This window comes from Mytilus galloprovincialis, chromosome 10, assembly GCF_965363235.1.
Source record: "Mytilus galloprovincialis chromosome 10, xbMytGall1.hap1.1, whole genome shotgun sequence".
In the NCBI taxonomy this organism is placed as follows: domain Eukaryota; kingdom Metazoa; phylum Mollusca; class Bivalvia; order Mytilida; family Mytilidae; genus Mytilus; species Mytilus galloprovincialis.
The window spans coordinates 54,066,380-54,091,944 of NC_134847.1; the positions used below are offsets into that span (position 1 = coordinate 54,066,380).

A 25,565-nucleotide genomic window follows, 5' to 3' on the forward strand; every position below is an offset into this window, starting at 1 on the left:
ACTAAAACATTGTCAGAATTACTTAGCAACGCCACCCCCTCTCCCAAAAAGCAAAAACAAACTGTTTTTTTTTAATTTAAATACTTTGTTAGCTCTAGGTTTTAACTCACTAAGTTATATTTTCAAACTCTGTAGTTGAATGTTCTTCTCTGGAATCAATGCTGAGCTAATTTAAATGTGCTAGATCATGAAATTAAAGTCTTAAACAAAAATATCCAAATTCAGCACTTCACTCTAAGTGAAGCAACAGTTGCTCTTAGTGCCATGCAATTTGGAGTAAAGCAACATATACCAAATTGTTAAAGTGTTTGTCCAATATGAATTAGACAACATACAAAAATGAAAAGAAAATCAGTAAATTTAAACATTTTTAATTCAAAATATATTTTACTCTTTAAATGACAAATATTTAACAGTGACAAATTCAAATATAGGAATGCAGAATTAAAATATATACAAGTATTTGTATTAAGAGATTTTGAGTCTCAAAAAAAAATTTATCAGTCAATAGTATATAGGCAAGGCACAAAAAAGCAATGGTAAAGAAACTATAAAGCCATATCAAGCTAGAATGAAAATTAAATGAATTAAATGTTTAAATTCATAAATTATGTGCCTTAAATAAGCATCTTAATAAATGTCAATGACAGATGATACAAATATTTGTAAACAAAATATAATTTTACAAATGAAAAGAAATGTAATAGGGTAACTGATTTAGTTTTTCTACCTTTTCAATAACCATTGCTAACCTGAGTTCAATCATCTAAATAAAAAACAATCAGATTTCTAAACAAGCACCTTTTGTGTAATTTGTTAGTATATGTTTTTATTCTAAATAAAATCTTATTTCTACTATGACTTTAAGTGGAGTCCATATTTTAACAGTTTTGGTTTACTTATATGTCCATGTTAATATATGTAGTAACGTATAAAACTGTTTTTTTTATTGATGGAAATGTTAATAATAATGTTAAGTCCTACACAACCTTAGAATAATTTAAAACATTTTTGACTAAAGTTATCTTAAAGTATGGAAGAGGTGCAGACTTTCAAAAAAAATTCTTTATTTACAAACCAGAGCTATTAGAATTTATAATAATACAATTGTAATGTTTGAAATATTTTTCAATTGGGATTTCTCTGGTATATGGGAGATAATTCAAAGTGTATCATGTTCAAACATTGCTCAATGCCTGATAGGTATCATACATTTGAAAAAGAGGGTTGAAACATACCAGAGGGAAAGTCAAACTCATGGATGGAAAATAAACCGAAAAGTTATGTCACAAGTCCAGATATCTCTATTTGAAGAATCTTAAATTCCTAAAAGAATAAAAAAATAATAGTATATGCACTTTAAGTCGTAAATAATCTTTTTAACAGCTACCTCATTTTAGACATTTTAAAAGGAGTACATTATATTAGATATAAAAAAAAAGGATATAATCAAATTTGATTTTGTCAAATTAATTTACATTTTGGTAACCTAAAAAATATTTGAGCAATAATGAAATGCATTATGCAACTGATATTTTCTGTCAAAATAAATGAGATCAACATTTTTTACTCTAGGGCAGTGACATTTCAACAAGAAGGCAGTTATTTTCCTTTAACAAGAAATGTACACAATCAAAATTTCATTGATCAAAACAAAACAAGTACAAGAAAGACAACCTTCAGTTATAAATATGAATCTTAATTTTGTTCTAAATCAGATTCTGACAAATAAATAATGATAAGTATTTAAGGTGGTACCAAATACCTTCACAAAACTTTAATTTGGCTTGTTTAATTTTCATAAAATTTTAATGTTTACTTTGAACATATGACAAAAAAATAAAAATTTCAAAAATCTTGAACCACACACTCTATCGGAAAGTTTTCTTTGGACAAATAATAGTTTGACTAACACCAAATTTGATCATCAAGAAGCTTTTATAATTTCCTGAACAAAAGAACGTAATTAAAATGTTCAGCTGATTTTCACAAAGTTATCTCCCTGTAGTGTTATGTACCACCTTAATGAAACTTTTCTAATATAAGTGTAAATTTTTCAAACTTAAGTTAGATATCCACCTCTTATAGAAATTTTCAACTGAAAAAAAATCTACAGAAACTTTTTGATTTTTTTTATGATATTTGTTTGTGCTTTATGTGTATGATTACTTTGGAAAACAATTCTTTACTAAGCAACATTCAAATGAATTTAATCATAAATTGACTACATAACTTTAACAACTCAAATATGTGTACATCAACAGTTTTAATACTATAATGTGCCAATTATGATAAAACATTATACTACATGTACTATGCATATTGAAAATTTTTTATAAAGTGTGTTAATTACAAAAATAAAATTGAGCAATTATCATCTTTCAAAAAATCTCTTTTCTAGTAAGTATTGCAACACATCTAAAGGGACTACACACTAGCTATGCTTCAATACAGGCATGTCTATGAAAAAAACCCCAATAAATTAAGGCTTGCTTCAGTTATTTGCATAAATGGCAAGGTACCCTTGTTTTAAATGATTAATTTCATCTCAAGCATGAACATTATCTTAGAACAGTTAATTTCATGGTTCACCTGTATCCACGAAAATAGGTATCCAACGGATAATAATGAGTCCACAGTATGTCATTTATTCAGGCAAGATATAGGTTTACCCTGATAAAAAATATCTCACATTCTAGGAAGAATGTTTATTGAATGAAATGTTATAATATGAATGAAACAAGATAAAGGGCACATATAAATGAGACTTCTACCTGAGAGAAAACACACATCAAAGTTTAAATGTTGTTCCTACATAGCACGCAACTGAGACTAAATAATGTTATTTTATGTCAAATGACAAATACTATATGTAAATCCTTCATAAGACAAAAACAAGTAAAAAAAAAAAAAAAAAAAAAAAAAAAATTTACAACATATTTACAGCAGGGATATATATATATATATAAACCAAAAATAAAATCAACAAAATATAAGATGTAAACAATGTGGACGGCACATTTAAATAATACTGATGATCAGTTTGAAAGTCTTAACTGCATGAAAATAATGAAATCAATGAAATATACAAATCATAAAAAAATATTTTTATACATCTTTAAAATCAGAAACCATTCATTATATTCTTATAAAATTGCAGCAGAGCATAGTTTAATCAGAAAATACCTAAAATCTTTTTATTTTCCTTGTGTCTACACAATCGTGTAAATTAGTATGCTTGAAAACAACTATTAATAGTAGAATGAACAAGTATATCGTGGTAGTTAATAAAACAACTATTAATAGTAGAATGAACAAGAATGTGTCCATAGTACACGGATGCCCCACTCGCACTATCATTTTCTATGTTCAGTGGACCATGAAATTGGGGTCAAAACTTTAATTTGGAATTAAAATTAGAAAGATCATATCATAGGGAACATGTGTACTAAGTTTCAAGTTGATGTAACTTTAACTTCATCAAAAACTACCTTGACCAAAAACTTTAACCTGAACTTTGCACTATCATTTTCTATGTTCAGTGAACCATGAAATTGGGGTCAAAACTATAATTTGGCATTAAAATTAGAAAGATCATATCATGGGGAACATGTGTATCAAGTTTCAAGTTGATTGGACTTCAGCTTCATCAAAAACTACCTCGACCAAAAACTTTAACCTGAAGCGAACGGACGCACAGACGGACGCACAGACGGACGAACGAACGGAGGCACAGACCAGAAAACATAATGCCCCTCTACTATCGTAGGTGGGGCATAACAAGTATATCGTAGTAGTTAATCAAAAAAAAAAAAACCTGAGAACATCTTGTTAAGAACAATATTTCATAAATTGGTTCCTTTTCAGAATTCATTTTTTGTAAAGCAGCTTATTTTCACCAATACTTTATTTAAAGTTTAGCCTTATCTAGACCAATTGTGATTTAAGTTCATCGTGATATTAAAATTTATTTGAATTTTGATGTAAGTTGACAAGAAAAATTCATGTTTAAAATTTTTGCCTCAATTTATATACATACTATTTTTCTTCTGTCGAAGGTTGCAAAAATAAATCTTGCTATATTTAGTTGGTTTAGTTTTCACATACAAATGAATTTCAGATCTAAATCATGCAATAATTTGATGATAATTTAGATTTAAATGACGATGAATATTTGCAAATAAATGATATGAGGGAATAAAGCGCTGAAACATAAGGACGGAAGGCAAAATCACAACCCTGAATCACCCATGAAAGTTTCACTCACGCCACACCAAATTTATTTTGTTCTTAGTAATTTGACGTTGTGTATTTAGGTAAATTTCTGATTTATTTTTCTTGAATACATTTTTGACACAATTGTAAAAACTGAACTCATATCAAAAATCAAATAAGTTTTTTTGGATACTTACTTTCACTCAAAGGCCCTAAAGAAGTCTTCTATATCTTTTTTATTTTGAAAAAAAAAAACACCATTAAGTTGTTTTTGTTTATCACATAAATAACAATTGCGAGAAAAAAATAATCCCCATAAAACAACTAAAAATCATTTTGATATGGCCTAGCTAGTGTTCCTCAAATTAATAACAGGAACGTTAAGATCCCATATTAAACTTCATTTCTGAATTAACAACTCATTAACATTCACAAATGTCTAATTAACAAGTAAACAAATGTATTGCATAGTAAATAAACAACATTAACATAATATAAACAAAATTAACAATGAAAACTATCATGAGGTTGATGTTGATCTGTACTGTGACTTGAAGTACAAATATTTATTTACATCATTTCTCGGTTCTCCGTGGATGTCCCGACGGTGTTCAAACACTTGTTTTGGAATGTGATGCTCCAGGTAGTTCTCTAATGTATCCCATCCACCACCTACCCGTACCATAATATGACGATTCTGTAAAAACTGAAATATTAAGAGTTAACGTTTTGAACATGTGGAATAATACTATAATTTTGATATGCATATCAGTTTCTGATTGATTATTATAGAAAAGGGAATTTGCTCGTAAGTCAATCATTAGTTTTTGTGTTGTAAGTCTGTAAGTCTTTACTGCATACCATGAAGTGAAAGACAGGGAAAAGAGTAGAAATAAGGTGAGAGGCAGTTTTAATCAGACCCCAAATATCCATGACATAAAATGATCATTTTGCTTGCAATTCTTACAAAATTCTAAAAAAAACAATAAACACACACACAATGACAACATATGAATAAACACACACACACAATGACAACATATGAGTGCCTCCCACTACTATGATCAATTTTAAGACAGTCCTTCAATGTTTCACAATGTGTATGTCTCTTTTTCACTGATATGTTCAAATTCCAGAATTTGGAATTTTAATGTCAATACTCAATAGAACCAAGCAGACTGCCCATTGTTTATTAGACAGGTGCTTCATATCAAAAAAGTATTTACAAACCTATTAGATAAGATTAGGAAATACTCCTTCTAAAAAGGTAATTTATATAAGACAACATATTGGGAGTGTAATTTGGTACTGTTGAGCAGTTGCCTGTTGTGCTTGTTATACCTCACTTTGTCTAATTTTCCTCATTAACTTACCCTGATATGTACAACTTTGCCAAAGATAGCATATTTTCCATCTCCTAACTTCTTTATATATTGATGACATTTACAGTTAAATGCAATGCGCTGAATCTGCAAAATTAACAATGATATCATGTTTACTGTTAATATGTATGTTTTTTTTTTTATTTTTCTTCATCCGTAAGGTTACCCATACATCTTTGATTAATTAACACTTGCATATGAAAAAATTGCAGAGTAATCATACAGAAACTTAAACATCTATTTAAAAAAACTTTGACACAGGTCTTGAGGTCATAAAATTTTGGAGTATGATTATTGCTTTTAGACTGTGAATTCAACCAATCAAAATTTGGAATGTGCTGCTTTGAGCACTTATTTTGTACTCCTGAGTAGTGAGTAAAGTTTTATGGCCAAACTTCATGAACTCCTTTATCTAGATGTAGGCTTAGTTATCCTTAGTAAATCAATCTGTTCAAGATAAGCATTTGTAAAATAAAGAAAATCTGATCAAAATCCTCAAGCCAGAAGAAAATTGCTTAGAACATGTTTGACTGCAGGAAGCAGATAATTTATAAGAAGTAGTTGAGTTGTAAACAATAATCAATGAGTTTATATTTAATTTTAAGACTAATTTATATATAATTAACTTGAATGATTAAACACAATCGTGAAGGCTGAGAGATGATTGATAGATTGTTGTTTGTATAAAATATAGGTGGCTAATTTCCATGCAGTCAGAACAATACATTTAAAGAATAAATAATAAAATATTCTAGAAAATTATGTCAGAACATCAAATTCATATTTTCAAGCTGAAATTAATTGAAGTTAAAATCACAACACAACACAAATCATCCCATGCTTTTATATTTCTCAAATATCTGCAATATTTATGTTAATCTGAAAGACAGTGTTCTAATAAACATACAACAAAAGGTGAACCATAGCACACAACATAAAAGAGAATTAACTCCCTTGATTACAATTACTTCCCCTGATTAAATAGCTCAAAATCAGTATAGCATTATTTCCCTTGTTAAGTAGCAATACCTCAGCATCCAGGTTAGGCCCCTTATTAGACAAAGGTCTGACAATCTCTACCGGTTTACTGACTGGTATCTCCTCCTCTTCCTCCTCTATCTCTGTTTCCATCTTGATGATATTAGGAGGTTCCAGTCCAAACTTATAACCAAGTCTGGCTACTTCTAATAAACAGTTAATCACAGATTTCTGGTCTGTTTGTGATACTGAAATGTATAAAACATACAAAATAACTTGATATTTACTTATTTTTTTTTATTTTCTCTGTATCTTTGCATCTTTGCTGTACAACCAGATTCTATTTCTGATAAACTAGTAACAATATACATTTGAATGAATGTTGGCATCTTGAATAGCAATATCTGCAAATTTTTCTTTCATGTTTATAAATAAGATAAGCAAATTCTTATGTTGGAAAGCAATTTAATAGGGCAAATTTGCATTTAAAAGAATAACATTATGTGATAATTCCTTCAAAATCTTATTTTTTTCTTGATTCAATATTTTCAAACTGTGCCTTAAAGGGAGATAATTCAATTTTTTTTTAAGAATACACATTTTTTTCACTCTTCTTTTGTATTGGCCCCATTTGCTCTATCATTTTTTTTCAAGCATTTTTTTGTGAGTTATCCTTCCATATCTTATTTTAAAAATATGCCTATTATTTTTCTTTCTATTCAAACACCAATACTTAACACCCTTACAAAACGTGTTATAATTTTTCCCAACCAAAGCAAGCTCTGAAATTTTCTCTCTATATTCTATGTGTTGTTTTAACAAGTTCCATGCATGCCTAATTCAGTCGAACTTAACTCAAACATTATACGCATGCCACATCTACAAACCAGCTATAACCTATAATAATGTGCTACCTTAATGCAACAATATCATTCTGTAAGACACACACATGTACACAAAAAGTCATGTAACTATACAGTCATTTTCAATACATGTCCAAATAATTATTTACCACTGATGTTTTGAGTACAATTATTGAGAAAAATTATTTGAGATTACAGTTTCTAACTTAAAAGATCTTTTTTTATTAGTATTACAAAGCATCAGAAATAAATTTGACGTTTACCAATGTACCTTGTGCATTCCAACAATAATACTACTGTACATGGTGCATAACATATAAATAGATACAAATATGTGAAAACCTAATAATTCTGTACACTCTTTCATCATTAAAAGTATCTCACCACTTTTGAGGAAATGCTGAAATGTTTTTCATTGTTAATTGCATTTTTTATGGTATAAAAGAATTTATCCAAATTATAATTTTTATTAATATAAGAAAACTATTTCATACTTGTCCTTTAAATCAGCTTCAAAATATGTTTCTGTAAAGCTTAAAAAATGATGAAACAAATTGACCAAAAATAAGTGTTAAAGTAAATATATAAATTTAAGTTATTATCAATTTTATTTAAGACAACTAATAAGTTAATGAAAAGAGTAACATTTCTGTGAAAGATGAAGTTTAATTTTTTTAGTTTCGAAGATTTCAGTATTAAAGGTCTTCCATCCTTTAAAGTTCTAATTAAGATTGTTTCTAAGAGTTTTATAATGCTCTTATCAAGAAACAGCCCATCTCAATGTTTATATGTTTAAAACATAAGGAATAGCTTTATGTATGGAAGGGATTTCTATTATATAACCAAATATGCTGTAAGCATATCTTTTATCTTACCTAGATATTCTGTTTCAAACATAGATTCCTGTTTCATTCCATGAGAATTACACCAAGTCAAGAAATTAGCTGCATTATCTCTGGCAAACCAACTCCCTGAGGGAGCATTGTTTTTACATCTGGGTCCTTTGAGGGGAATAGACTACAAAGAAAATAACAAAAACTTTCTAAATAAACATTATTGTTCGTATTAGCAATTGTAACCAATATCTTATTCATAATTTTTTTGTATACCTCAAAGGCTCATATTCAAAGTGTAAAGCTGTGTTATAATAATAAAATAAATGTTATCAAATGTTGCATAATTTGCTGTTTCATTAGTTTAAACTCATTTTATTGTTCAAAAATGACAAATGGATTAGACACAAGTTTTTCAACTTAGTAACGTCTTCTCCAAGTGCTGTTTCATTGTAATAGTTAATATATTATTGATTCATCATATTCATTTATTGGAATTACTTTGTGGATTCAGATAAAATAGTATTTTTATGAATATTACATTCATGGTTGATTGGTTGTAGTCTGTTTGTGTGGTTCATATAAGTGTTTCTCGTTTCTCATTTTTTATATAGATAAAAGTGTTGGTTTTCCTGTATGAATGGTTTTACACTAGTCATTTTCAGGGCCTTTAATAGCTTGCTGTTTGTTGTGAGCCAGTGCATGCTCCAAGTTAAGGGCCATACTTTGTCGTCCTATAATGGTTTACTTTTTTCTAATTTTGACTTGGATGGAAAGTTGTCTCATTGGCACTCATAGTTACCACATCTTCTTATATCTAATAAAGCAAAAGTTGCCATTCAGAACTCTAGAAAATTTGTACTTGGATAGACATTTAAATTTGTAGTTAACATATACTCACAGGATCCAACGAAATAAGTATCCCACAAATAATAATTAATTCATTGTGTATTTTGCTATAAAATTTCAAGAGTTCCATAAACTTGCAATGCAATAAAGGCTGAACGCAGCACATATAAAATATAAAACTAAGGTTAATTTTGAAACAAGGGTGGTTTTAACAACCTTGACTATCCTTGAAGGTCTCGCATTGGGGAACTTTGATGAAAATTTTGTAGTGTTATAAAAATGTGTCCTGTATACATAATTTGCATTAACTACATGTATTTATGATCATAATTCTTTTTACCTCTGTACATGTACCGTTGGCCACACATTCCTGGGCTTTCTGCTGTATAACTTGAGCTAGCTTACATAAGCATACACCATTGTCTAATACATCCATAAATGTCTCTGCTGAGATATCTATATCTAAAATTGCACACACAAAAATATCTCTGAATATCTATTAAATACTGCTAAGACTAAGTGATGTTTTTGTTAGTTTTTTTTTGTGCTTTGGATTGATCTGATGAGTTAAGCCTTTAATACAGGTAGTTTGTTCTTACTTATGTTTTGTTGATTTACAACTGTCCTAGGTAAAGGGTAGGGTTGGGTGCCTACAAACATGTTTTACCCCATAACTTTTTATTTGTGTCTGTCTCAATCCAGGAGCCTGTAACTCAGTGGTTGTAGTTTGTTGCTATATATCATATTTACTTTTCATTCATTTTTTTCTACATGTACATAAATCACACCACTAGTTTTCTTGTTTGAATTTTTGGTCTCTGGTAGAGAGTTGGCAATCCACATACCACTTTTTATAATTTTTATATATCTAACTAAAAATCTTTCAACTTGAGGGTTTCAGAAAAAAAAAAAAAAAAAAAAAACCTGATATGATAAACAACATGAACAAAAACTACATCAGGTTTAATTTTTTTTTTTTTAAAGATGATATATATAAAATCTTCTGAAAATTAATAGATACTATTAGCGGTAAATTGATACAACTCTGGCAAGCGGCAACCCCCCAGTCAGTCTGACAACACCAACAGTCCATATTGTTTACAATTAATATACCTTGATATCAGATCATCAACAAACAGGTGTCAGATGTTTATCATAAAATGTCACCAAAATCTAAACACCCGGCACCAAATGTCACAACATTGGAGATTAATCATTTGACTTCTGCTGGACACGCTTATACCAACAGCCAGAAAAAAAACTTGGAGGTCTACATAGAGCATTGTGAATGAAGTTTGACAATAATTTTGATATGTTGAAGAGATTATCTGTCTTCATGAGCTTGTAATTATCAACTGTTGAAACACACGCATCAATCAATACACAATAATTAACAGGTTCAATTCTAATACAGAATCAATTTATGTCAGTCAAACACTAATAACTTTCTTGTAATTTTCACTCTTAAAATAGATTTTTATTTATTTCAAAAAGAATCTTCAAGGAAAACACTAGTAATGTTTCTACTAATTTAAAAACAAATGCAGTGCAGAAAAAAACAAATTTCAAGGAACCTTTCAGCTATCTCTTGTATTGAGAATTATCTCTGCACTTTTATCAAGCAATATTTTGATTTTTTTTCACCCAAGTCTGAAGACAGTTAAAACATATAAATAAATCAAATAAAAAAATGGTACCCTTTTATCAATACTGATAAGAAAAGTCGCTAAATTATATGATAAAATATAATTCATTCACAGAATTTCAATGATCATTCAACCATACCTGTCAACCTGTGACGATGAAAATGCAGGTCATGACCTGCACTGAAGAATCAAATCTCAGGTCATAACGCGTACGAACTTTTTCGAGCTGAATTTCAGTATTTATGGTACATTTTCTTATAATGTATATTAGCAAAGATACCAAAACATCAATGCATGTTCACTAGGTTAAGTCATTTTAAATCTTATTAATTATTATTTCATTGCACTTTTATAGATTTTTATAAATATGTGTAACACAGTCTTATGTTCTTTACTTTTTGTAATCATTAATTACAAGAATTTATTTTTCAAATGTAATTTTAAAATGTTTGAGGCTACTGGTTATGTTGACATTAAACATACCAATACTCAATGTCCAAGGAAATTATACTATGATAAAATATAGTAATACAGTTAAAGGAAGTATAAATGTAAAAAATAATTTTCAACTTTTTTTTAAAAATTGTATAAAGGTATAAAAATAATGAAAAGTTATTTTTCAATATATGTATTTGAATTTTATATTTTTATGATTTAATCTTTTTCACTCATAAAACGTAAATATAAGGAATAATTTTGAATGGTGACAAATAAGGGGAAATAACTCTAGTTGAAATATGTTTGTAAACCAATAGTGCAATTTATTTACGACCTAAAGATAAGGTAATTGGTGTTAATTAACAGTGTGTTTGACACAAAAGCTGTCAAGTGAAGCCATGCACTTAATGGATCACTTAATTTGACAGATTACATAGCTAGATGAACTTCCTGTTCATGGAGGAATAACGAATTTGCCGGTATTTTAAAGGAATACTACTTATGAAATCAATCTCAAGGCTAAGAAATACGGGTGAAATCAGGTCATTTTCGGAATTCCCGGGTTATTTCAATGACCCGGAGGGTGTCCCGGGTGATCCCTCAGAATTGTGAAAATCTTGGGTCACACCCGCAGAATACGGGTCAGTTGACAGGTATGATTCAACTGAAAATTTAAAATTTCTAATCTCTAATCCTTTTATTTCAGGTAAAGCTAGAAAATACAAAGCTCTCATCTGTTATTATCTCTTATTATCTCTCCTTGCTATAAAATTAAATATATTTACTGTTATAAGAAATAGATAAGTCAGAAGGTGTTTATGTTTTGTCCTCCTTCTTAACTATTCCATGTATTCAGAGGTCTTTTGTGGATGTTTTAAACAAATCACAGTGTTTGATGTTAACTTTCATAAAGTATTATTAGAGGCGGATAAAAGGGGGCATTCCCAGCCCAGGTTAAAAGGGGTGGGGTCCAACTATATGTCCCCATTCAAATACATTGATCATCCAAAAACAAGAGGGGGGTTTCAACCCCCCCCCCCTTTTCTGGATCTGCCACTGATTATGATTATTTGTTTTGTTTTGGAAATGATTAACTTGGATGCTCTGAATTCCTGATTCCTAGAAATGCAAATCTTTATAATTTACATTTACCTACGATTTTATTAATACATGTACAAATGTACTTAGGTAAACAGATATAAGGCACTGACTTTGCAATGTGAGTGCAAAAGAATTTCATTGCCAAATTTGAAAACTCTTCTGAATTTATTTTTGAACCTGTAGTACCCTTGTATATATATCTATAAGGTCAAGTTTATTATTTCTTTTCCTATAATCTGCTTATTATCTCATCAAAAACTTCTATTCACATATAATCAATCAATTTGCTAATTCAACAAAACTATTGCCAAATTAATTAATTAAGCTTAATTAAAATCTTATTAAAAATCAACCTTAATTATAAATTCCAGATAAAAAAAAGATAGGATCAAGGACAAACCGTACCTGACATTCCAACATTACTTAAAATAGACACCTAATGGATATATTTCTGAAACAATGGACAAAGAGACTTTACAAAGATAGCTGTTGTAAGTTTAGTAACAGTATATATAGATATAGATTCTCCTCCTGTTACAAGTGAACTATGATATTCATATCTCTTCATTTATAGATATAGTTAAATTTCATATCATCAAGCTTTAACAATAGCAAGAATATTATAATTCAATTACTGAAAATGGAGAAATATTGTTACATTAATGATCCAACTAACACAACAGAGATACAGTAATTGCTGGACTCTTATAAAGGATGTCTGTATTGAGTTGTTTGGATGCTGTTTCTTTGGAGTTTTTTCTACTTTTCATTTTATTTATCTTTCGTTGTTGGGTAAAACCCATGACCAAACATGACAAAATAGTGGTTCTGCTGCTCATAGAGAAAACAATAACATACTGTCGTAAAAACTTAACAAACAACTATTGGAGCATTGTATAAAATTACAGTACCAACCAATGGGGAAAATGTAAGCAACTATAAGGCCACCCTACAACCTTCATTAATAACAAATCCAATACCATGTAGAAAGCTATAATAGACCTTAAAAAGACAAATTAGGAAACAACTCAAACAAAAAAACAAGTTTGAGGTTAAATTAAATCAAAAGGAAATAACCATTGCATGTTAAACACTGATGTCAACATTTGAACTTCAAATGTACACATGTTTAACCCGGCCACATTATTAAAGTATGTGCCTGTCCCGTCAGGAGCCTGTAATTCAGTGGTTGTCGTTTGTTTAGGTGTTACATATTTGTTTTTCGTTCATTTCTTTATATAAATAAGGCCGTTAGTTTTCTCGTTTGAATTGTTTTACATTGTCTTATTAGGGCCTTTTATAGCTGACTATGCGGTATGGGCTTTGCTCACGGTGACTTTAAGTGTTAATGTCTGTGTCATTTTGGTCTCTTGTGGACAGTTGTCTCATTGGCAATCATACCACATCTTCTTTTTTATATACTCAACTTACTTAATGTTTTTGCAAGCCATTCTGACAAGTCTTCTTTTAATGGCTCTAAACTTTCTTCCTGAAGAACGTGTAATCTTTTGGTCATCTCATCTTCCTTCTGATTTTCCTCCTTACTTAGGGGGACAAGTCCTGCTTCTTTACCGTGTCCATTCATCATTGGGATTAACCCACAGTCACGCTCAACCACCTTGGTCATCGGCGAATCAATTACATCATAATTACCCTGCATTACAAAGAAAATACAAGAATGTCATAAAATAATTTTCTATTTATAAATGGTAAGGAAAAATTCTCAGTAAAAAATTCTGAAATGTGCTGAAAAAATCCACAGGTATTTTTCCAGCAAGTTATTTAAGCTGCATTATACTAGAAAAAAAAAACCAACTTCCAGTTAGTTTTTAATCCCCTTTTTATTTTTTCCAGTATACATAAATTATATTTAATAGTCACATCTAGCATTCTCTAGTGGCAGTTCTTAATGCACTTTCAAAGAGGTCAGAGCTTTGATTAATGTTGAAGGCCTTGCTGTGATTTTAAGATGATAATCAGCGAAATTAGCATGTTCCTTTGCTTTTTCAATTTTTGTTTTCAGTTGTCCACGTATACATACATGAATTCAGGTCAAGAATTCTAACACCATATTCTTTTTTTATCAATTATATACGCCACTATAAATTAAAATTTGGTACAATTACCATTAAGACAACAAAAGTTCACTGCACCAACTTTAATAATAAGCAAAAGGACAGTAACTTATAGTCAGTTATAAAAGGTCACCATAGGAAACAAGTGAAACAACTAACAGACTAATTCATACAATATAATTTAGGAAAAAACATATATTTATATGAAAGAAATACTTGAACTGAAGACAACCAAATTGCATTACAGGACAGACACATTTATAAAGAATATGGAGGGGTTAATCAAGTTTTTGAGTGCTCAGCTGAAGTTTGTTCAAAGATATAATTTCTGAAAAATTCCTCATTAAAAAGATCTGTTGTGCATATAATTTCTAGATGTGATCTGGTTTTCTGACTTAAAAAGAATGATCTAATTACTACAAATCTTAATATCGAATATAAAATATCATCTTACTTGTATCATTTTGCACTTAAAATCCATCAGAATTCAAATTATACAAAACCTGAACAAAAATGCAATTTGGATATAAAGTTAACGATCTTTGATTTCTATCTTTAATCAAACAAATATGATATTGTTAAGATTCAAGCATTTAAAAAAATGTACACAAAAACATTTAAAATGCTGATTCATTTAAGCGTTTATCCTAATTAGGATTTGTGGTAATTAAATAAACAAATACTAAGATTATACACACCTACATCAACCTACACCAAATCTATTGCAATTGTTTATTGAACTCTATTAAATTTTCAAACAATAGAAATTCAAAACAGAAGATTTTCTGTTAAAACAAAACATAGGTCATTGGGTCAATTTGTAAGAGAATATCAGCTTTGAATTATTAAAAAAATAAAATATTTGTGAGCAAGAGGTATTTAAGGCCCATAATAACAGTGTTAAAAGTTTTATCAAACTTATTTCATGATAAGTAAAGTACTACAAACTTATTAGAATGTCACTGCATACCTATATGTGAAATGAATTTAAGATTGGCAAATAATGAATAAATATACCATGTAGCAATGAAGGGATTCAAAAATTCAAAAGGCCTTGAATATCATCAAAAAAAGTATGTCTGTTAAACAAAAATTGGAAAAATCAAACCATGAAGACTGACTTTTTAAATTCAAATCGCTTTTGATTCCAATTTGAAGGTAATGTCACTGAAAAAACATTTTTAAATTTTAACTTACAAGAAAATTATGTAAAGCAGTGTCAGAATATAAGTCAAACATGTTAAAGGAATAGTAAAGGTTTGTAAAAAGACTCAATTTTAAAAGAAAATGAGATTTTAGCCTGGCAACCCCGCCTGATATCTAGCTGTGTGTCGTATACTGACAAGATTAGCCAGGACTCCAGGCTAATGAGATCTTAGTATTTTGACTTTTTTGGAAACTTATGTGTTTTTGCCAACTGTTTATTTTTTTATTATAGCTGTCAGTCAGTTGATTAAGTGATCATGAAAGAGCCTTTCTTACAATTCATGCTTCAAGAAAGCAAAGATTGCATTCTATCAGATATAAAAACTCAGTTTAAAACAGCAAAAGAATGCAAACAAGGATTTTTTTATTTTTATTTAATACTCTGCATACAGAAATGTTGCTATTAGTTTCTTTATGTCAATTAATTTAACAATATGTCTAAAATTGTACATGTAAATGTATAGTCTAAACAATATTTTGAGGAAATACTTACACATTCAAAAGTCATGCTGAATTTTACTAAGATATCTGTTAAAGAATTGCCTAATCCAAAATTGTGACTAAAAATCTCAACATTCTGTACTGTTAGATTAATTCAACAAATGGATATAATCTAGAAAAGCATATTTTCTTATTTCTAAAGGCTCAGATCTCTACAGTGAAAATATATCTATATCTATATGCACTTATATATATATCTATATATGCTATATATATTGTGTATAAAGGTATACCTGAATAAAATCATTTTAAATTTGTGAAATAAAACTCTAAAGTATGTATGTTTAATAGTGTAAATAATTTGGAAAAGGTATATTGAAAGCTATGTTAATATATCAACATAAATCATATATAAAACTCCTATTGCTTGCAATGCAATTTAAAATCAATTAAAATCATTTTGAAAGGGGCAAACAATATCATTTAGCATGGTTGATTCTCTTATACTTTTATGTATACCACTTGTTAACAGTCAGCAGATAGATGTTGCCATAAAGATTTGAGCTGACAAACTGCCAAGTCACCTAATTATAAAAATTATTAATATCAATAATAAAAGACAAAACAAATCAGGCCAATTGTCAAGATACCTTTAGTCTGATTTTGTAACCCCCTGCTGAAGGGTGAGAACTTTTTTTTATCTATTTAATTATTAAAATTTTAAAAGATTTATTGGAGTTCCCAGGTCTTTTCCCCCTCAAAGTTACAATGCTCTATCAATCTATGATTTATTGTTCTATAGTACTTTTTTAGTAGTATCTATTTATAATAACAATATATTTATTTAGCTAAGCAAAATATGAATTACTGGATAATACTTGTATAATTATATAACTTTTATTTTTTGAAATGATACACTGGCACATATGTAATTATTTCTATCAAAATGTTATATATATATATATATCTAACCCTGTATCTCTTTCATTAACTTATAAAGTTAAGTATATATGCATATACACCACATTTTAAAATACTGTTGAAAGTACCTACCATTTTAAGACTAATATAGCTATATATATATATACTGCACTTGGGGAAATTACCCCAAACTCAATCCCAGCCTTTCCTTAAGTTTGTGATATGGAACCTTGTGGTACAATGTCAGAGAGATCCATGCACTTACACACTGTAAGTTATTGTCTGGAAACTACAAAAATGCTAATTCCTAATTTATTGGTACTATAACCCCCAAATCAATCCCAACCATCCTTTTGTGGTAATGAACCATCTGGTAAAATTTTATAGAGATCCGATAATACTTATACTAAAGTTATTGTCCAGAAACCAAATATGTCTTCAGACAAAAGACATCATAGCGTTATACACAACCAAAATTTTTTTTGCAATCATATAACAAGAGGCTGTCACAACGACAGCAAACCGGATTTTTTAACATTTATTTGTGTCCTGGCAATATCACAAGAACCATAACTGATGAATGCTGAAAGTGAAAATCGTCAATATCAAATTTGACCTCCATTTTGTAGTCAGTATCAACATATTAAAATTTGAAAAGCTTAGATTGAATGGTTCATTAGTAAATGCAACAACGTGAATGGAAATGCCATTTTACGATCTTTCAAGAACCATAACTCCTGAACGGTAAAAGTCAAAATCGTCATTATTGAACTTGACCTCTATTTTGTCATCAGTAACAACATATAAAAATTTCAAAAGCTTTGGTTGAATGGTTTATGAGAAAATGCACGGACACGACTAGAAACACCATTTTTCAATCTTTCAAGAACCATAACTCCTGAACGGTAAAAGTCAAAATCATCATTATTGAACTTGACCTCCATTTTGTCATCAGTAACAATATATTAAAATTTGGGAAGCTTTGGTAGAACAGTTCATGCGTAAATGCACGGACACGACTGAAAACTCTATTTTTCAATCTTTCAAGAACCACAACTCCTGAACTGTAAAAGTCAAAATCGTCATTATTGAACTTGACCTCCATTTTGTCATCGGTAACAACATATTAAAATTTGGGAAGTTTTGGTAGAACAGTTCATGCGTAAATGCACGGACACGACTGGAAACTCCATTTTTCAATCTTTCAAGAACCATAACTCCTGAACGGTAAAAGTTAAAATTGCCATTATTGAACTTGACCTTCATTTAGTTGTCAGTAACAACATATTAAAATTTTAAAAGCTTTTGGTTGAACGGTTCATGAGTTAATGCACGGACAACATTTGATTGCCGCCTGGCCGCCCAGCCGCCCGCCGTACATCCCCAAATCAATAACCGACATTTTTGTCACAAAAATCCGGTTAAAAATTGATTTTTTTATTTCTTGATTGATTGGTTTTCAACTTTTAAACCTATTATTATTTTGTGGTGGTCAGTTTTTATTGGTGGAGGGAGCCACAGAGTCCAGAAAGAACCACCACCTTTGCCAGGAAAACTGATATTCCTAGTCAACTAAGATTGGAGATGAGAGCACCTGGCAAGAGCAGGATTTGAACTCACAACCTCTAAGATTTGACAGGCTATAGTGTCTGTGATACAGTAGTTCGATTACTCATAGACCACTTGGCCAACAAAGCCCCTCAAATTGATTGGTAAGTAAGTTTCATACAGTACGGTAACTAAATGCACCAAATATTCTCAGAAAAGTAATAAGGACAAAAGTTTGTTTTTTCAAGTTGTCTGACAAAAGTAAGTCTACTTTAACAAAAATGCAAACTACATGATGGGAGTACATCTACTGAGTGCTGAGTCTAAACTCTTATTTTGTATACATTCTGATAAGTACTCTTCAGAATGAAGACATGTGCACTACATTTCAACTTCAAGTTAAAAGATGTGACAACAACTTGAGGTACATGTAAGCATGATTTCAAGATAAATGCAGTGTGCCATAAAATCATAAATGTACTAAATTTCCAACACATTTTGAGTAAAAGAGATAAAATATTTTCCTATTTATTTTAAAGGTATTTTATTTTCCCAAAAAATATTAAGACATGAAATTTCATAATTCGTTTTTCAAGTATACATGTATACATACACAAAGTATAAATAGACCTAAATCACAAAAAGTATCTTAAGTGTTAATTCATGCAACATGAAAGAATATTTTTCTTTGCACATTGAAAAATTAAATGAGGAATTAATCTTGCACTGAAATTTTGACAAAATCCCTACGGTGTTGAAATTAAAAAAAATGCTTTTTTTACAACACAGTTGTATTTAACTTGTCGACTAGTCTGCATAGTTCAAACCTGAATTTCAGTATCATCTGCAGTACTTCCCAATCGTGCCATGGAATGTTCACTGAATTTCTTAAAATTCTGACTTAGTTCAAGAGATCTAACTTTTTGTATTGGCAGACTTGAAAATAATGTCACTCGAAATAATCATCCATTAAACATACCTAGAGTAAGAATAACATCAACTCTGACCCAACCAAAATTCTTTCCAATTTTATTATCAATAAGTGTTTTTAAAAGCGATAAAAGTTATGTCAAGTCTGAAGGCCACATTAACTGAATTTCTTTATCTCAAGTCAAATAAACCATAAGTCAAAATGATTTTGAAAGTTCTGAATTTCAATTCATTTACTACATTGTATTATATTGAAAATGAGATGATTTTGCCAAATAAAAGCTATAATAAAAAAAAATACATTGTTGTAGATGTAGATGCAAAATGAAAATAATGGTTTACTTACTGCTTTTAAAGGTGCCGTTTTAGGTCTTCGTCCTTTATTGTAATTATTGTATTCATTATAATTTCTCATTTTCATAAAATGGTAAAAATTTCCAAATCACTATTCCCGTTTTTCAATATTTCTTAAATATTTGTACACACTTAATAAGTCACATTAATTTAATGGGTTTAAACAATGTTTGAAGTTAAACAGTATTTTAAATACTTCTAATAAAGGAAGAAAAATACTATATGTGGTTAACTCCGCTCATAAATTGTGAACAATCAGATCGTTTATCTATTATAAATGATCAGAGGATTAATCCATTACAACGATATTGACGCCATACACGATTCTGTCACGACCTCTAATGATTTTCTTCTAGTTAATTTACAAAGGTGTTACGCACATACTCAAAGATATAAAAATCTTAATAATCACCAGACTTCAACTTTTTATCAACAAATAAATAAATATAATATACTAAAGATTTGTTTGGGCTTCAAACTTTTACATTGAAAACAATAATTTTATCTTTAAATGTATATCCCTTTTCATTAAATTCCAAATTTGTTCTGTGTCTGAATTGGCCAAGTTTATACTATAATCTGAATGACAATTTCTTGTTTGCATTCCAATATACTTAAGTCAATAAATTAAATCCTGGATAAAAATAAAAAGATTATTTCAAATATATTCATTTGAAAACAAACACATTTAGATTTTACGAAGTTTACATATAATATACTATCCATTTAATAACATTAATGTCATTATGCAGGTGTTTCATACTTTGTCTCATTTTCATCTCCACCTGTTGATCATTTGTAAATATCAATGCTTTTCCTTGTATAATTTATGTCCACTACAGAGTAAAGTCAAAAGCTGTTGTACAATATCTGTTGCTCCTGTCTTGTGATGGAAAAACTAATAAAATACATTTTGTACCTCTTGCAATGAGGCTTATAATTCTGACCAGCAGAGTTCTCCCCAAACATTACATTAAGTATCCTAGTAAAAAGGGAAATTTAAAATACCATCTTGTTTCTAAAAATTTATAGCATCACATAACATAATCTATGAAAAATCCAATTCAGATAGCATCACATTCAAAAAATATAGCATCACATTCAAGAAATATAGCATCACAATTACCATGATCATCATTCTAAAAGGCCCTGGGGAGAACACTGGACCGTCACCCTACTAGGTTGAAAATTTAGCAAAATGCAGTGAAAGAATGTCTCCTTACAGTGACTGTGTTCTTTTATTTTTAGTGGATTCAGGGGGGGGGGGGGGGATTTGGATACTTGTTTTCATAGTTTTGACAAATTCTGCTTACAACCTAGCCTATCTAAAACTTGCATGTTGTTAAAAATTAGCAATTATTCATCTTTACCCACAAAATTCACAACAAGACCATATAGATCTAATTGTCGGAAAGCACATTCACTCAATTTTCTTAGTCTGCTAAGATGTAAATGTATCAAAGTGATAGTCCTTATGCATAACAATATCTACACATTCACATTTCTTCCATCCAGAATAGATCTTAATTTCCAGACTACAAACCTTCAACTCAAACAAGATATTTTATTCAACTGACTATTTCCAGACCAGACATGCAATACAAAAACAACCTTTCTTGCAAATGACTATAATGATTGGCTTTAGCCCTGAAATATACCTCAAAATTTAAAATTTACATACATTTAAAGAGTAAGTAGGGACATTGTTGTTTATATACATGTTTATCACACCACGGGTAAACTGTGACGTTGTATTTGGTTAAATGCTGTCATATATATATTGTAACCTCAAATTGTTACATAGGGGTTAGCCAATTTCATATATATAGGGGTTTCATGATGTCACATCTACTGTTAATGGAGACGTTATCTACTGAAAGAGTGTATTTTATTGTTCATTTTCCCACAGAATGAGGTAGGAAAAGTACTGTGCGTGATAAATTTGTTTCCGGTGTACGGTTCTCTACTGACCCTTTTAGAACAAATCAGAGAGGATGAGTAAAATCCATAGGAGATTCAGCCTTCAGCCTCCCCCCAAGGTTTTTACTAACCTCTACGATTCTTATTTAAATTGTTTTCTGTTTGTCATTTTGGGAACTTTTATAGCTGACTACCTGTATGTGGTTAGGGTTTACTCAATCATTGATCAATGCTGAAGGCTGAATGGTGAACTATATTTGTTCATTTTCGTGTCATTTAATTTCTAGTGAAGATTGGTCTCATTGGCAATCACACATCTTTTTTTGTTAATAAATCTGCATATTTAGACATGTACTCAAAGAAATTTTGGCAAAAATACCAGTAAATGTACCAAAAATGTATATGATATAAATTTAAAGTTTTATGGGTTTCGTAATTTTGATGGCTAAAAATGGTCTTATCTTGAAATCCAATCAAAGAAAATATGAGGAATTCTTGCTCTGTTATATTAACCTGTCAATTTAATAACCAAAAGGTAAAATCTGTATAACGCTGAGAACTACTGTATAACACAGTTAAATTAAATAACTGGCAAATATGAACAAGCGACCCAAAACAAGAATAAGAGTTATTTCCCTTGGCCTTACTGAATTACTAAAAGTCTACTCACTTAAATGTTCAGCCATTCAAATCAATTCTAATCAATCAACTGATCCTCTTGGATATTTGCCATTTTAACAATCTAACTATTAAAGTTTTCAAATAACTTTTTCATGTTTTATATAGTAAAATTCAGTTCTTTTGACATGTCCAATCGAGAAAAAAAGTAATTCTTAAAATCTAAATTACAGTCAAAACATTGCTAAAGGTATTGAAGCATTTTCCCCAAAAAAATTGACCCATCATAAATTTAAAGATTTAAAATGAAATATCAATGGCTTATCATTTAGAGGATTTAAATCAAATTTTTGTATAGTTACAGCTGATCATTATTTGCAAAGTTCTGCAAAATGATATCAGTTATTTCATGTATTTGATCCAGCAATACATCACACTTATCTGGACAAAACTAATTTTTACTGGCCTTTTTAAAAATGTCCAATAATCTTTGAAATGACTTCTTATCTAAGTGTGACTAAACTAAGTTAGTGTCCTGGCAAAGCAGTACATGGTAAACAATTAAACATTAGGCATATATATTGTGATAATCATATTTTGTCCCATGCAGGACACAAATATTTTGACATTACAAAAAACATACAGTGCTCAATACTATGCAATTTTATTTGGCCTTATATTGCTTATGTCTTTTAGTCAGTAGAAAAACAAGAATGGCATGAATGGGGCGAGTTAGTAGAAAGTGAGTCTAGTTGGTAAAAAGTGTGGTGAGTTGGCAGTGGGGCAAATTGTCTTTCTTACTTTTCACTTTCAGGTAATATCTGTTAATTCTCTCGTCCAAATAACATTATCATATGACGTCTTAAATGTATTTTAATTTATTTTTTTGTTGTGATCGCAAAAAGGCATAAAGTATTAATTTAGAAAATAAATGGGGAATAAGACCATGAACACAGATGATGCCCTCGCTTGCATATCATATAAAGTTATATAAGGACATAACTGAAGAACTGTAATAGTGACACTACATGTAGTACCAAAATTTGGACTTGATCTGAGTTTTGTGGATAGGAAAATGCAGCAGATTTTCCATTTGTTAAGGGGCATAACTCTAAAACGTGAGACTACCAAAATTCAAACTTCATGCGCTTTGTCATGTTTGAGGTAATATGGGGACAAAGCCAAAAGGAAGTAAAAAAATATTTTATTTTAAAAACAAATTAATCTTCTTACATGTCTTATGGACTCAAAATCCATAATTTCTTCTATTTTTTATTTTCCCCCATTTCACAGAAAACAATTTCTTACTTCCGGTCTAGTTTGTCATGACTATGAAAAACTATAAGGAAGGAGCACGGTTTCATTTAATAACTATTTTATTTTTAATAATTCTTTAACTTATATGAAAAAAAAACGTTACCTGATGATAGAGTTGCTTTGTTTACACTGAAAATGACATTACAATTAAATTCCCAACAGGACCAATATATATCGGAAACATTACAGTATTTCCGTTTCTTTTTTTGTTAAATTTTGAAGTTAGAATATGTTTGAATTAAAAAATAATTCATATTGGGACGAAGTCCCCAATTACATGATTACGGTAGAAAAATCAATAAAAAAAAAAAAAAAAAAATTTCGTGTTTCTTTGTTTCTTTGTTAGGGGGGGATAGGACCTTTATCGGGACTCCGGGATCGGGTCTTTTTAAGCTCGGGATTTCGGGATTGACCCTTTCGTGATCCGGGAATCCTTTTTTTTCCGATTTCGGGACGTCGGGATTAACTTTATTTAAATTCGGGACCTCGGGATTTCGTTTTTTTAAGTCCGGGATTTCGGGATCAGGACCCCTCCTATCCCCCCTCTTTGTTTACATTGAATATGACTTCTTTACTTTAATAAGGTCACAACTTAATCCCTAACAACAAATCCAATATCAGAAACGTTACGGTGTTCGGTTTCTTTTCTTAACATGTTTAAATTGAAAAAAAAATAAAACAGACTTAGTCCCCATTCACAGGTAATGCCTGCCTCATATTATGGACTATATCTCATTTCACAGGTAATGCCTGCCTCCTATGAGGCATTTTGTATAAGATTCATAACATTTGGATGAGAAAAACTAATGTTAGAAAACAGAAACCATCTTTACAACGGACAGACAAGGCCAAGGGTCAATACAAGTGTAAAACTTAATGCCCCTTAAAATCCGGAAGGGACATAAATCAGATTGACACATTTTTTATTAAGTTTCAACTGTCTTTTTGTTTAGAGCTTAGAAGCAGCTCGAACCTCGCAGATAAAGGAGCACATCTGCTAAATTAACATTCCATAAAACATACCAGAGCCGTGGCCTGGATAAATAAGAGTTGTCAAGCACTTTGTGTAAGCCTAAAGCGTCTACTCTATTGACAGTTTTGTAATCAAAATGTACGCTACAAACTAGATAAGAGAAAGTTAATTGGAGCTTCTTTGACTTTGATTTTGCTAACAGACGACGTCCATTTGTAAACAATATCTGTCACGTCCTGTCAATAACTTCCTTTCGATATCTCGAGGAGTTTCATTGGAAGTTCAAAAAGTAGACCAATCAAATTTTCCTTTCTATATATATTTCGACAATGAACAGAATAGCGGGAAAGGGGAGGCAACTGGAAAAAAAAACAGCATCAGCAGCCTGCAGGTTGTGAAAATGAAAGGACTTTTATTACTTCCTGATTCATCCATATAGAGAATACATTACTCACGTATGGTTTGAAAATTCAAAGATAAAGAGCAAAATTTAAAAGAAAAAGGGGGATACCAGTCTAGAGTTCTACCTTTCACTGACAGTTGACAGCTCATGTTTACAGTTTAACCAAGTTCACTAAAACTTAAAATTTCAATCACAGGCACTAGACGTTCTGTCAATTGTAATAAACTATTGGCAATGGAAAGAAGATAGCCTGTTTTTAAATACAAACCTTAGTGTTTAGTAAAATACAAGTCTATGTAAAGGAGTAGGTCCAGTAAGGGCCGATTTTGGCCTCAAATTTCAGGTTCATCTAATGAAAGATTTTGGACACCTTTTAAACACTTAAGTGTCTATTTCAATTGATTCAATTAGTTTAAGTGAAAGATTTTAACTGATTTGATCATTAAAAACGCTCCAATTCAAGCTTAAATATGAAAAATCTATCAAATATGCAAAAAAACGTCACTTTTCAGATGGTTTTTGTCAAAAATGAAAGTGGCCGCATCCGTGTTCAT

General features: G+C 30.0%; 2 protein-coding genes across 6 annotated transcripts in view; one reads left to right on the top strand and one right to left on the bottom strand.

Annotated features, from left to right (window-relative positions):
• Positions 1-355: 355 nt before the first annotated feature.
• Positions 356-24,846, bottom strand: LOC143047856 (growth arrest-specific protein 2-like). Of its 4 annotated transcripts, none has more exons than XM_076221159.1 (7): positions 24,659-24,846; positions 13,737-13,959; positions 9,461-9,582; positions 8,314-8,455; positions 6,627-6,823; positions 5,589-5,684; positions 356-4,921 (listed from the first exon to the last, which is right to left on the bottom strand). In XM_076221159.1, exons 2-7 carry the CDS (start codon positions 13,930-13,932, stop codon positions 4,736-4,738), a joined length of 939 nt encoding a protein of 312 aa, XP_076077274.1. In that variant the 5' UTR covers positions 13,933-13,959; positions 24,659-24,846; the 3' UTR covers positions 356-4,735. The 4 variants fall into 4 exon arrangements, with proteins under 4 accessions (XP_076077274.1, XP_076077271.1, XP_076077272.1 ...); XM_076221156.1 differs by lacking the exon at positions 24,659-24,846 and adding an exon at positions 19,773-19,976; XM_076221157.1 differs by lacking the exon at positions 24,659-24,846 and adding an exon at positions 19,324-19,453.
• Positions 24,847-24,948: 102 nt separating this feature from the next.
• LOC143047855 (uncharacterized) overlaps positions 24,949-25,565 on the top strand; it is a 54,519-nt gene continuing 53,902 nt past the window's right edge. For both annotated transcript variants that reach the window (XM_076221155.1, XM_076221154.1), the window contains exon 1: positions 24,949-25,063. The gene's annotated coding sequence lies outside the window, so the exon portion shown is untranslated. The remainder of the gene's footprint in view (positions 25,064-25,565) is intronic.

Coding starts and splice junctions, on each gene's coding strand:
- LOC143047856 (XM_076221156.1), bottom strand. CDS start 19,847: ATGAAAATGAGAAATTATAATGAATACAATAATTACAATAAAGGACGA. Junction 9,583..13,736: donor ATGGCTTGCAAAAACATTAA/GTAAGTTGAGTA, acceptor GTGCAATTTTAG/ATATAGATATCTCAGCAGAG. Junction 4,922..5,588: donor GCAAAGTTGTACATATCAGG/GTAAGTTAATGA, acceptor TTAATATTTCAG/TTTTTACAGAATCGTCATAT.